Source organism: Ambystoma mexicanum, chromosome 10 (assembly GCF_040938575.1).
Source record: "Ambystoma mexicanum isolate Mex_15411 chromosome 10, UKY_AmexF1_1, whole genome shotgun sequence".
Classification (NCBI taxonomy): Eukaryota; Metazoa; Chordata; class Amphibia; order Caudata; family Ambystomatidae; genus Ambystoma; species Ambystoma mexicanum.
In genome coordinates, this window is record NC_090932.1 from 742317721 (window position 1) to 742332209 (window position 14489).

The window sequence follows — 14489 nt, forward strand, 5'->3', positions numbered from 1 at the left end:
ACAACTATGATGTCTCTAAACAGAAATGGCAACATCGTGTGTCAAAGATTATTTTTAAACACATACATTCTCCAGGTCTGGGCATAAACATATCAAGCCTCTCCCCTTATATGTCAATTGATTTCTCCTGAAATCCCCTGATATTTTCTAGGGTGCAGATTGGAATTCAAATAGACATACAAATGTACTTAGCTGCTGCACAAGGTTCCATATCCCATTATAGGTTTTCTTAGAAGTTATCTTCTATCTTATTTGTCTTATTCTCGCCACCATCTTTAAAAGATGTCTAATTTTCAATGTTTGTCAGTTTTTTAGCAGACTCCTTTGGCGTGTTTTCGTTTGTATCTGCACTCCAAACTCACTAATTGAAGAGTGAAGGGGTGACCAACATCCCTGGGTCATGGTCCATTTGTTGTGGGATACTTGTTGACCGAGCAAGTATTCTCAATGCCCTCCTCTTCTCTCATGTCCCCCATTGTTGTTAGATCTGTCAGATGTTATGAGTCTCTGAGGAAGACCTCCCCATTCTTCTCTACCATCTGGTTGCGGACCATCTCTGCCTCTCCAGATCTTCACTGCTCTGGCTCACCACTCATCCAACTCTCGAATTAATATTTTGTATGAACTTCCTGTCACTTTCCACTATTACACCTTCTCTTTCTTCCTGAGCTTCTCATGTTTGTTATCAATTTGACTTGGTCCTTCTCCAAGTAAACACATTTCTACTCCAGTACTCTCATACCTTCCCTTTCAACATTCTCCTCATGTGCTCGTTACTGCTAACTTCATGCCACACTCCCATTCATTCCACCCTTTTCCACTCAACTCCCTTGCACCACAACCACTGTACAGAGCTCTCCTTGGTAATCTCTCTTCCCTATCATGTTTCACCTCAACATTTTCCCATTGAAGTCTAAAGTGCAATCTCAATCTCATGTAACAACGTCATCTCCTTCTCACTGCCCCCCTACCACCACTCCGCATACCTCTCAATAAATATGATCTTCTCCTTCTTACCGATTAAGGTCTGGTTATCCCCTTATATTTTCTTGCTGTTAGTCCATTCCATAGTTCTCTATCCTCTCTGCTTTCATGCCAGTGGGCATCTCGCACCTCCAATCAGCAATCGTCTGCTCATCTTTTTGGCATCTCTCGGTCTCTCTGCATCCTTGCGGTCACTCCCATCCGCTGGTTTCCTGTGTCCTTTCCATTCTTTGTCCCTCTTGGCACCTCCCAAGCAATAATATCCTCACCACCTTCGTCCTATCTGTGGGTAGCTCTGTAGTAGCATTTTCCACCTCGCCTCGGGAGCTCTCACCCCCTCGAAATGGCTTGGCTCAATCTCTTTTGCCACTTCTTGTATGCCAGTCGGATCCAGATCAGGACAGAGCCGCATCAGGGGAGACTACATAAACCGAGCGCCTCAATTCAGGATAGAGACACAAACTAACTAACCCGACTAACAATTTCCCCTTCTGCATACACCTCTCAAACTCCAAACCAAACACAACCAAAACCTACAGCACAACAAACCGCACAAACTTCACTACATTGCAACAACAAAACAAAAACACACATAGGGCCTCATTACGAGTCAGGCGTTAAGGGTTTTACGGCGCTGTAAACGGCGCCGACCCTTAACGCCTGATTACAAGGTCCCTTTGCGGGATGGTGATTTTAAAGGCCTGCTTTTTGCAGGCGTTAAAAACCATGCTGCAAAGGGACCTTGATGCTAAGTACGGTGCCGCAATTTGCGGCACCGTACTTAGCGCCTTCCCCATTCCCATTATGCCCTATGGGGCAAAAATGGGAATGGGGAAGGGCCATGGCAGAAGGGGGAATTACCACTCCGCCAACCTCGGAATGGGGTGGTAATTCCCCATTCTGCCATGGCGGAGTCGGAGAGTTACCAGCATGGACCATGGTGCTATTAGCACCATGGTCCATCTGCCAGGGTCGTAATGAGGCCCATAGACTCGCACAACAGTACACAGCGACCACCGCCGCAAACACCCCAGGCCCAGCCAACGGACCCACCGGGCTGAGGCCGCCAACAGCACATAACTGCTCTCTTGCACTTTTCCTGCTTCCTCCCACTAACTCAACCTCCCCTCCTCTTTCAGAGCCGCCAGAGCGCCAGGGGACCACAACGGTGGTGATAGTGCGCGGTACAAATGTCCTTTAACATTAACATTAACTTCTTTCCACTTACTTGCCTCTTGCTTGAGTTCAACTGGCTACATCTATTCTTCTGGATCTCTACGGTTTTGAGATTCCAGTCTACTCCAGCCTCGTGGGTCTCTCCTCCAGTCTAGAGTATCCTGGTTTGGGCTGTGCTCCTTCTGCTTGTACCAGTCAACTTCAAATTAACTCCTGGCTCTCTTTCACAATCCCTAACCTTTTTTGTAGTGGCCTAACTCCTCCTCTTGGGCCGCCCCTTTACTAACTGAGTATGGCTGTGTTTTTAACAGTGGATGGGTTGGTCAATGCTTACTAAGCCCTGGTGTTCCATTAGCTTCACCTCTGAGGAGTTTCATTGCCTATCAGATTCAGGTGTGTGGTCTGTGTGTGGGAGTTGTAGCTCTTAGTGCCAGCAATGGGTATTAACTTCCTTAGCGTTGTCCTCTCAGTTTGGTTTCGGTTGTTCCAGATGTAGCTCTTTATGTCAGGTGGACTGATCGTGTAATACGATGAAGCCTTTCAGTTTTATTTGTAATAAAGCTGAGGGGAAGGCATGAAGTAACAATGTCTCATTTGCTTGCAACATTTGAGGCTTTTCTGTGCATCTGCAATAAGGGCTTTGGGGAATCTCTTCAAGGTACTGTTCTTGAATCTTGTTTTTGCATTCTTAGATGTTGTGGATTGAAATGTTATCAAAAAGCTTTCAGATCAGATTTTGTGTAAAAGTCATCTGAGTTCCCATTTGTTTGTACAGGGATTGCAATTGTGAAAGTGTGTGTGTGTGTGTGTGTGTGTATGTGTGTGTGTGCAGGGAATGGCATCCCAAGGATCTAGTGACCACATAACACAGAAAAAGTCGTTTCTATTTGATTAATTAAAGATTTACACAGTTTGGCACAAAACAACAAACATAATATCTCATTAAATAAAGAATAAACCTCAACTAAGATGTCAGGATGGTTCTCTGAGTTACAATTAACACAATTCTCAGAACATATCCAATTTTTATAACAAACTAAATGTTCGGCAATAACAAAAAGTTCACAATTCAACTTCTTCGGTTTCTCATTTTCCCCCCGTGTTCTTATCCTGGGGGAGATCTTATAGCACATGTTTTAGGTAAGGTCTATGGAGTCTCCACACCCTGGTCTTGATCCCCCCCAGGGTTCCCGGCAGACGACAATCCTGTACCATTCTCACTGTGATGCTATTCCCTTCTTGGTCCTTCACTGTGACTTGGTCTTTGTAGTCTCATGAGATATTTCTATTTGGCAATATGTAGGCTGACACTGTGCATCGGCACTCTGCTCGGTTGTTGCTTTGTCATATCAGGCAGGGTATTGAAGGCCCTGGATAAGGATGTGGTAGCTCTCACAGTACTGGATGCAAGAAAGGAGTGGCTGGCATGCTGACACGGTGGCCAACAACCCTGCCTCAAAGTGCAATTCATGAGACCCTAGCTTCTAAACCGAGCAACTTTCTATCGCTGGCCTCTTCTTTCTCACACTTCCCTCATTGTTTTTAGCTCTTTCAGATCTTCTGAATCTCCAAGGAATGCCACCCAATTCCCCTTTACCTCCTGGTTCTCCAACACTCTGAGTATCTCCCAGCTCCCAATAAATAGTCTACTCTCCTTCTTCCCACCATTGGGTATTGTGCTCCCTCCTCCTTTCTGGTTTTTAGTCCCTTCTGTGGTTCTCCTGTCTCTCACACCTTCTTGAAGAATGTGGGCACCTCTCACCTCTAACAGGTATCTCCTTTTCTCCTCCTTAATCCCTTTGGAAACTCTCTCACTGCACACCCTTGCAGTGACCCTCAACCACTGGTTTCTTGTACTTCTTCCCTTTTTTACCCATTGTGAGCATCTTCTACCTCCCAGGCACTAATCTCCACACCACCTTCTTCACCCCTGTGGGCAGCTCTTGGGATATCACCTTCCACCCCCTGTGCTCCCACCTTCACTATAGGTTACCTCAGTCTTGTTGGACTTTACTCTCCATCCTCTTGCCTCTTAAACAAGCTCTGCTGGTTTCCTCCAATCTACTGAGTCTGTCCTTCAGTTTTGGGACTCTAGTCTCTCCAAGTCTCCTGGGTCTCTCCTCCAATCTCCAATCTCCTAGTTCGGGCTCTTGTCCTATTCCTTCTTCCTCCAACATGTGCCTCCGAGTGAACTTGAGTCTCGTGGAACAGCCATTTCATACCCAGAATTCTTGTCCTTTTTGCAATGGCCTGTCTCCTCCTCTTGGGCTTTCCCTTCATTCACTGGAGATTGCTTGGTGCAGATTTAGGTGGGAGACTCCTGATGTTTTTAATAAAAAAGTTGCAGTTATTTACTTTTTCATACCCCAAAGCAATCCAGTAGGAGAATTCAATTATCCTGCTTTCTATAGCAGAATCTCCCTCCCAGGTGCTGCAAAATGTTAGCATGTATGTGACTATGACTGTGGAGGGATTGGTCATTGCTTCCAAAGACTCATTTTCCCATAGCTTCACTCTTGAGGAAGTTTTATTGCCTATTTGATTCAGGCGTGTGGATGGGCAAGGTGTTGTGATTCTTTTTGTCTGGGCAGGGTTCTCCTGGCCTTAGCCTCACAGCGTTGGTTTGGTTTTCGCTGTTCCATGTTGGGCTCGCTATATCATGGTCATGTGTGCATGAATGTTTTGTGTAGTCAGAACAGAGGGTTTTAAAAGTCTAGTCTGCCATCTTGAGTTAATAGACTACATGCTTACCGCACATAAGCACAGGGCGCAGGCCCATGCAGCGAAGCCATGTCCTCTTGTGCACAGGCGTAGACCATGGCAAATTCCACCCTGTGATCTGCTGTGTAAGGGTTTGTAATAGGTTCCCCTATCATTGATGACCCCATAACAGGGTCAGCACTGATCTTACTGTTGAGGAGTCAGTCTAGCCCATGGCCAGTAGGCACTCTTAAATGGGTGGTGTGCCATGTGATTGGGCACTGCCTTATGAAAGAGACTAACTGAGAGTGACCAGGGGCTGTTCCCCATACCACCCGTAGACTCATCATCCTCTATCTCAGGGGGGGGGCGGGAGGTTCCGATCCCCTGGGTGAACCCACTAGATGTACCGAGAACCAGGTAGGGGACTTTATCACATATCTCTGCCTTTACAAATAGCTCCCCCTCTGGAAAATTGCAGTGGCGTCTCTGAGGATATGGAGGTTTTAGGGAGCCTTCTTCGGCCTTGATCTCCTATTCTCAATTCTCCAAATTAAGTTTACTCAGGGGTCAGAGCTTGACCTTGGCAGCAGAGCTGCGTCCTTTCTTGCATGAGTATTGACTTTGACAAGCTTACACCGCACTTCTTCCTCTAATCTATCTTGGTAAGGGTTTTGTTATGCATTCACCTATCATTGATGAACCGGGCACAGGGTTTGTGCGGATCTTAAAACTAAGGACCCTGTCTTCTCTGCCATCAGTAGGCCATCTTAAAGGGTCAGTATCAAAAGGGTTTCTCATGTGACTGATCCGTCCATTATGATGGGGAATAAGTGAGGGTGACAGTGGCTACCCATACCATCGTCAGTCCCATCACCTTCTTGTTTGGGGAGGTACCCAACCCCCTTGTCATCCATCTTGATGTCTGTAGAAACTGGAAGGGGACTTTGTCACAAGAGGTACAGCCATTTTGGGTGTCTATTATTCAGCCCTATTTAAGTTGACTTGCCACCAGAACTGCTAATTGTACCTGGAAGGAGAAAGATGACTGCTATGTGCAATGTGGAACAGGTGCTGGTTGCTCATTCTGGTTGAACTGGTAGACATCGCTGGAGCAGGGAAATCACTGGGCAAATTAGGCAGTACCAGGTGTTGCTGGACAGCCACTTGTCACTTATCTCTGAAGTGGAATGAGGGAAGAGAAGACTTGGGTGTATGGCACAGCAAGCCATGGTTTATGGGTCTCTTCAGAGAGGTGACCTTCTATGGATACTGCCAGTATAGTGAGTCTGAGAGACAAGGCCACTGGGAGGGAAATATTAAGGGGCCTCCCCATGCAGTTGCATGTCAATTATTGAAGTGCTCATGTTTTATTTCTCTGAAGTATCATTTTGAGCCAAAAAGCGAAAGTGAACATGTCTGGGGACGACAGGTTGGCATCCTGTTTACACAAGACACAGCAATGGTTTCTGGGATAAAACGAATCAGGGAGAAGAAGGAAATGGTGAGAGGGTGGCTAGAAAGAGAACTGATTGTCTTGTTTACCAGCATAGCGGCCAACCAATGGTTTTGAACCTCGCCTTGGCACATGCAGATTTTGAAACTCTTTAGGGCATGGAGTATTACCCAGATATGGCTTGACTCATTTGAAGTTTCTCAAATTTGGGAGCATGGGTGGGATGTAGAGCATTGATGTATATTGGTTGTATTTATTTATTCATTTAGTTACTTACTTTTTTAGAGAACAGGACCGCGAATCATTCACAACCTTAGGAGAATATTCAGCACAAGACAGTGCATTATTTAAACATGAAAATAAAACACTGATTTGATAAAAATGCGACACAGGTAATTTAATGAGTTGAGAAATGACGTGAGTGCTGGAGAGGCACCTAAGGTTATGAGTGCAGAGAAGTATTTCTTCTGATCAGGGTGCTGGGAGCAGTCACATCAAGAGGTGGGGAATGAAGGCTTTTACCAGATCATGCTTGAGAGTTTTCCTGAATCAGACATTGTTTTCTTCTTCTCTTGAGGAAAGAGGGAGATAAAACCAGGCACAGGTATTCGCAGAGCCACATTTTTCCCCTCCATGTTTTTTTTCCCTGTAGGAGGCCACAATCAGGGACGGGGACAAGGAGCGTCATTTCTTGAAGGAGAGAACTTTTTTTTCATGGTCAGATAATCTGGGCTGGAGCTCCAGTAGGATCTGTGTGAACTGCAGATCGTTTTGAATACAATGGGGCAAGTATAGGGAAGCAGTGTCGTCCCATGAAGGCTTGAGTGATGTGGTTGCATGGGTTCAGACCTAAGGCCAGTCTGACAGCTTTCTTTTGGATTACCTATGGCTTTTTATATAGGTGTTTAGAAAGACACGTGTAGAGGAGGTTACAGTAGTGAGAACATGAAATGATCATTTCTGAGGCCATTTGCACTCTCCGGGACATGTTCAAGAGGGGGGAGCATGTGTCTCAGAACATGAAGTTGTTAACATCGAAATGACGAGGTTTGAATGGGTAGACAATGTGATATTTGAGTTGACAATCACATCTGAAATCTCCTACTTAATCTGAACACACATACCATATTGTCCCAAATCATGTAAAAGAAGGTAATCCAAGATTAATCATGTGAAAGTGCAGCCAGACTGTAAACCTCCCAAGACTCCATTCCTAGGGCTATGCTATGTCAATGTGTACTTGTATTATGCCTCAGAATGTACATTTATTCCCGGAATGATTAGAGACCGATTTCCTTACCACCTGTGACTGCATACCTTTGAGATATCCGTGGTATTTCAATGGTATCCTCCTGATCTGGACTGCTAGGGAACAGGACCTCCTTAGCTTCCACAGAGGATTCAATGAATTCCACGCAATCATCAACCCCACACTCGCCTACTCTCCTGGAAAAGTCTATTTCCTTGGCACTACCATAACAATAAAATATGACGAGCTACAGACCATGAAAACCAACCGGGCAGGTCAGCTATTTGAAGAGTGACAGCTTCCACCTAGTGCACACAAAACATGCTACAATATACAGCCAAGCATTAAGATACAATCAAACCTGCTCCGACACAAGAGACAGATAAAAACATATGAAATTGGAGATCTGACTTAAACCTTGAATACAACCACAGAACTGTGCAGAGCCAGATTCACAGGGCTACACAGATCCCTTGGTACAATCTCATAGATTACAGAGTAAAAGAGGCACAGACTAGGGTACCACGGGTAGTCACATACAATCCAGAGTTGGAAGCCCTCCAGAAGATTGCTAAGGAACTCCAACCCATTCTGCAACAAGATGAATGCTGGAGAGAGGTTTTCCCTGAGATGCCCCTCCTTGCTTTCAGAAAACCAGCCAATGCCGGTTACATAGTTCAGTGGGTTGAGTGCTTGCTGTTGTGATCTGTGTGTGATCTGTAGGTCACAGGTCCAACTCAGCCTTTCATCCTCCTAAGGTTGATAAATGATCACCAAGTTCAGTTTGGATGAGATTGTATGTAAAAAAACTTCTATGTAAAGCGCTTTGGTGAAATTGCAATATAAATAACACATCATTGTCGTTATCTGAAGGGAATGATGGTGAGATGCAAACAACATTCAAATAGCACAGAGAACCGTGCCATGCAGAAACAATGGATATCTAATTTGCTCACATATCAACATTTTCAGACACAAGTAAGATACCCCACAAGGGGCAGGACTACATGTGCATCCAGCAATATTGTTTACTTGAATAAGTTTATGAAATGCCCCTGGTGGGGCACTGAATAGGGAAAACTGATCAACCTCTACATATGAACCTCCATTGCCAGAGTTTCAAGCAATGCACAAAGGTGAGACTTTTCCAGGAGCTAGTAATACCCATGATGATCTCAAAATTGCTGTGCTCCAGGGAGATTTTAGGACTGTCAAAGCCAGGAAGACCTATGATGCATGCACATTTTCAATACACTGACAGGGGACTTGAACAGATATTGGTGTTTCATGAGCCACTATCCCAACAAACAGACTCTCACTTTTTCCACCCATAGAGATGCAGAAATCACAGCATTCAGACCTGACAATTTCCATAATTTGTTACAAAGCTATTCGTGGGCAGGCATCCAACTGACACTGAACCAGCCCCACAAGCCTCTCTAAGGCATTGACTCATTGCCAGACTCCCTCCAACTCAGAACCCTCACCTTGTATGCGAAATCCCATTCATTCACAGCACTATGCAGTCAATCACACAGGGGGGTTGGTCATCCTCTAGGACAGCCACCCACCCAGTTGGGTCTGGTTTTCGGCCAGGCATACCTACAAACAAAGGTCCGTGAAGGTTCGGGCTCCTCCCTCACTTCCCGCCTTCCCAGTCAAACTGCAGCCTGGGGGGATTTCAGGGCTGAAGCCTGCCAAAGGCAAAACACTCAATGGACTAAAACCTGATCTAAACAACAGAGTAAAAGCCCAGAAGGAACTAACTAACAAGAAATGGCAAAAAAAGAAGACAAGGGCCATTTTGGTAAAATGGTCACCCTTGGGTGCAGTACTGCAGCTGAGAAATCAGCCTGCAGATACATTGCACAAAAGGTAGTAAAAGCAAACCACTGCCACGAGCCAGTCAAGTTAGTTAGTGTACCAAAATGTTACATGAGAAGTGGAATAAGGAGTTACTAGGTAACACCCCCAGCACTCCACACAAGGTAAGACAAACGTTGTATTCCTGGGAACTGTAGTTCACACAAGAAAATGTATTTAAACATTTAGAGGAGTCAAAGAGACTCCTCAGTGGCACTACACAAAGGGTGCTGTGTGTCACTATATAAAAAGCAGATGCCTACGGAGTTTACTAGAGTCCATTAAAACATAAGGAACACAAAATCTTAGTCACAGGGAAAAGGCATGAGTGGGTGGCAAAAAGGCCCACTCACTCAGGAGGTTAAAATTAAAAAAGGTCCCAGATTCCAGCAAAGGGCTGGGGGTCTCTATGGTTAAAGGGAATTAGCACAAGACCACAAGCACTTGTTTTGTATCGGGATTTAGTTTCCCATGGAATAATTCTCTACAGATTGCTGGGTTTAAAAGGTAAGCACCTTTTATTCGTTGCCAGCATATGTATTGGAACATTTCACCTCTCAGGTTATTTTTATGGCATTCCTTACTTTTTTTAAAGTCCAATGCTATTTTCTCTTGCATACTTTTGTCTAAGGAGTAGGTCTATTGAACTTCATTTGTAAATTTCACTTTAAGATATATGTTCACTTACTGTCCATATATTCATGATTGCCAGCTTTTGATTTTCGCTATGGGGGCAAAGGTACCTGGGCATATGTTATTTTTGCAGCTGGAATATTTTTCCCTTTTGCGTGCTTCTTAAATGCGGTTAGTTGGGGTTGTGCAATGTATGACAACAGTCACCAAGAGACCGGCCATAAAACAAGGGGCTTTCATCACGCTGCTTAACCAAAGGGTGTGATCCTCTGCAAATAATTTAATCACACAGGGCGTTCACTAAAAATATTGGGCGTTCTCAAAGCCTGCAATCCTTTATACATAATAAAAAAATAGATATTTTTACAACTACAGTTACATCGGGGTGAAAAATCACTGGCGACCCGGGTCTCCCATTCATGCAGTTACCAGGACCGACCCTGCTTAGCTTCAAAGTGAGGAAAAAGTTCAGCTCCCCTGAGGCCATGGTGTCTAATAAGTAAAATAAAGTTACAAGACCACTTTGAGCAACATGGCCTGAGGGGGCCAGCACCTTCCTCACTTTGAAGCTAAGCAGTACTGTGCATATATATATACATGGGAGCCAGCTTTTGATTTTTACTATGGGTGCCGAAAGTACCAGGGCATATGTTATTCTTGCAGCCGGTCATTTTCTTCCCCTTTCCGTCCTGCTTAATTGTGGTTAGTTGGGGTCATGTGATGTATCACAACAGTCACCAAGAGAATGGCCATATAACAAGAGGCTTGCAGCAGATTGCTTAACCAAAGTGTGTGGTCCATGGCAAATAATTTAATTTCACTGCGCATTTCCCAAAAACATTGTGAGTTCTTAAAGCCTGCAATCCGAAGGCCATGGCTAGTGGCCTGGTAGCCTTTTAAAATGGACAGTGCCCACTGGCCTTGGCCGAAGACCATGCTAGATGGTCTTGAAGCATTCTAAAAATCTATGGAATAACAAAATCCTTGAAATTCAAGGAAATAACTTTTGTTGCAGGGATGTTAAGGTGGGCAATACATTGTAACAAAACCTTTGAAATCCAAGGAAAAAACATTAGTACCGGTACGTTAAGGTGAGAATTTAACACAACAAAACCCATGAAATTCAGCGAAAGCCACCTTAACTTTGTGTCCCCTGTTGCTCAGCCTATGACACAATGATGACATCAAACAGCACAACACTGATAACATCACTACATTTTGTATGAGAACACTGATGACATTACAAATCACATCACTGATGCCATCATTGGTGACAACACACAGTACATTGAATATAACTGATTACATCAATAATGGAATTAGACATAACATCATTTACAAGTTAGCTCATGAAAACCTTGATTACTTTAATAACAATTTAGGCCGTGGACTTGGCCTTGACAAAGGCTGGAGTAACTGGCCAGCACCATAGACCGTAGCTAGTGGTCGATTAGTGTTCAAAAATACCAATGTGCATGGTTAAAAGCCATGCCTAGTAGCTCAACACGGTTTTAAAATATACAGTGGGCAAAGTTGAAATCTGTGGTATGTGGCCATGGCTAAAGGCCATAGCTAGTGCCCATTAATATGTTAGAATATACAATCGGCACAGCTAAAGGCTGTGCTCACTGGCTAGTATTGTGTGGAAGACCATGTCTAGTGGCAACACTATGTATATAATAAATAGTTGGCATGGTGGAATGCCATAGGTAGTGGCTGGCTAGTGCTGTATAATATACAGTGGGCACGGCTGAAGGCGATAGCTAGTGGCTGGTTAGTGTTGTATAATACACAGTGGGCACGGCCGAAGGCCATCGCTTATTACATTTTATTATTTAAAAAAATATACAATTGACATGGCCAAAAGATGTACAAACTGCTCCAGGTCAACGGCCATGGCTAGCGGCCCATTTATATGTTAGAATATAGAGTGGGCGCAGCCAAAGATTGTGCCCTCTGGCCAGTATTGGGCTGAAGTTCATGGCTAGTGCCTGACCACTGTGTATAATATACAGTGGACATGGTTGAAAGCTGTATCCACCGGTAAAGGCCGAAATCTGTGGTTGGTGCCTGTAAGTGTTTTAAAATATTCAGTGGCCATGGGTGAAGGTTGTGACCACTGTCCATAACTGAAGGCCATGACTAGTACCCATTCATGTGTAAAAATATATTTGGCCATGCACATTGACTATGGTGAAGGCCATGCTTAATGCCAGTTACTGTTGTAATGTAATTAGTGATGTCATCAGTGATGTGATCTGTGATGTCATCATTGTGGTCATATGAACTAAAGAAAAGGGTTGCCCCAATAAAGTGGTACAGCTATGGTGGGGGTCTATGATATAATAAACGAGAGATCCAAAAAGCTGTCTAAAGTAAATTAAAAACTGAATCCTGAATTTCAATTCTTACTCAAATTTGGTATCGAAAGATATCCTACTTTGGTTACCCTTGGAAGACAAAACTCAATCAACAAGAAGTAAATAAGAAGGACTAAAGCTGGTGTTTGAAATAAATACTGTATTGCATTTAAATGAAATGCCTTGAATATGTGAAAGAAACACACATTCAATAATAGTTCAACAAAGTAGGTTCAAGAAAATTCAAAGAAAAGTTGCATAGGTAGATGAACAAAATGAATACATGAAAACAGAAATGCACAATCCTAAAAACAATAGGAATACAAAGTGATGAATAAATGCATTGCCACAAATAAGAATAATGAAAATAATTTAAAAAACAATCAATGAGAAGACAAACAACAATCGGAATGCAAAACAAATGCATTTCCACAATAATATCAATTAACAGGTCTGCCTATAAATTGTGCTGAAGTTCATGGCTAGTGCCTGACCGCTGTGTATAATATACAGTGGATACGGTTGAAAGCTGTATCCACTGGTAAAGGCCGAAATCTGTGGTTGGTGCCTGTTAGTGTTTTAAAATATTCAGTGGCCATGGTTGAAGGTTGTGACCACTGTCCATAACTGAAGGCCATGACATGTAACCATTCATGTGTTAAACTATATTTGCCATGCCCACTGACTATGGCTGAAGGCCATGCTTAATGCAAGTTACTGTTGTAATGTAATTAGTGATGTCATCAGTGATGCGATCTGTGATGTCATCATTGTGGTCATAGGCTGCTCAACAGGGGGCGTGAAGTTAAGGTGGCTTCAGCGGAATTTCAGGGGTTTTGTTGTGTTAAGTTCTCACCTTAACGCCCAGCAACTAAAGTTTTTTCCTTGAGTATAATATATACACCTGCCAATGCATGATGGGAAGGAACATTATACTTACATGAGAGGAAGCTCCAGAAGTACAACCCAAGGGGACCGTGGATAGTTTCGTATGGATTTCCAAAAGCATTGAACATGAAAAACCATGTTCCTACCAATGCAAAGACGATAAGCGCGGCAGAGAAGAGAATGATACTGACATGCAGACTTGCTGGGATGGTGCTCAGCAGATCGGGGAAAACTGCAGAAATAAAGGAAAGACATTACAACAAAGCATACAGTTTTACCACACGACATCAAGGACATTGTACCACAACATGAATATTCACATGATGTGTTTTCACTTTTCAGAATATAATTTTTTCCAAATGTATTCTTGCATTCTGTCATGGACGGTTGGCATGGGGGGAGAGACAGCGAGTGAGAGAGGCTTTAATATATAAGATGAAATGAAGCAAAATGCTGTGCAGCCGTGAATAAACATGAAAGGAAGTGCCAATCACAGAAAGCAGATATAGAAATGTAACTCCTGACATCCATTGCTGGTGACATTGCTAGTGCAGGCGGTTGAACTTTCAAGCATAGAGGCTTGATTACGAGTTTGTCAGTGTGGTAAAATAGAGGCAGTAATTCTGTTACTACCACTTTTTTGGGCAGTAATAGAATTACCTCCACTTCTATCTCATCGCTGAATTTCGAGTTTGGAGGTAAAGTGAAGGATGCACATCCAGCAAAAAGGGAGGTAAATCCTCCACTTAATCGCCAAAAATCGGCAGATTTATCATGGGTATTACCGCTTGCGGTAAATCCTCAAGAACTCCTCATGGAGTGCCAAGGGCTGCAAACATTGGGATACCGACAGTCATACCACCACTCATAATTCTGTGGTCATGCCACAGGGCCGTGTGATGGTACTTAATGGTATTCTATTTTAGCAGTAAATCGGCAGTGCCAGGCCAGAGCCAACTTGTTCGAAAAACATTTGACTTTTTACTTTTGACTGAATATTTTTGAACTTTTTTTTGTTCGAAATTCAGTCACATGTAATTAAATATATATATATATGGGGTGGGGTAAGGGGATATAGGGGATTGAAGTGGGTCTCCCCCTGCATTTCCGACCAAAAAACAGCTACAAATAATAAGGTAAAATGTGGAAAAGTCAAATATTTTCGACCAAGTAGACCTAA

General features: G+C 43.6%; 1 protein-coding gene across 1 annotated transcript in view; it reads right to left on the reverse strand.

Annotated features, from left to right (window-relative positions):
• Window positions 1-14489, reverse strand: part of CLRN1 (clarin 1) — a 180397-nt gene that overhangs the window by 39279 nt on the left and 126629 nt on the right. Inside the window, exon 2 of the mRNA XM_069618382.1 lies at window positions 13362-13541. Within this exon, the coding sequence (XP_069474483.1) occupies window positions 13362-13541 (180 nt within the window). The remainder of the gene's footprint in view (window positions 1-13361; window positions 13542-14489) is intronic.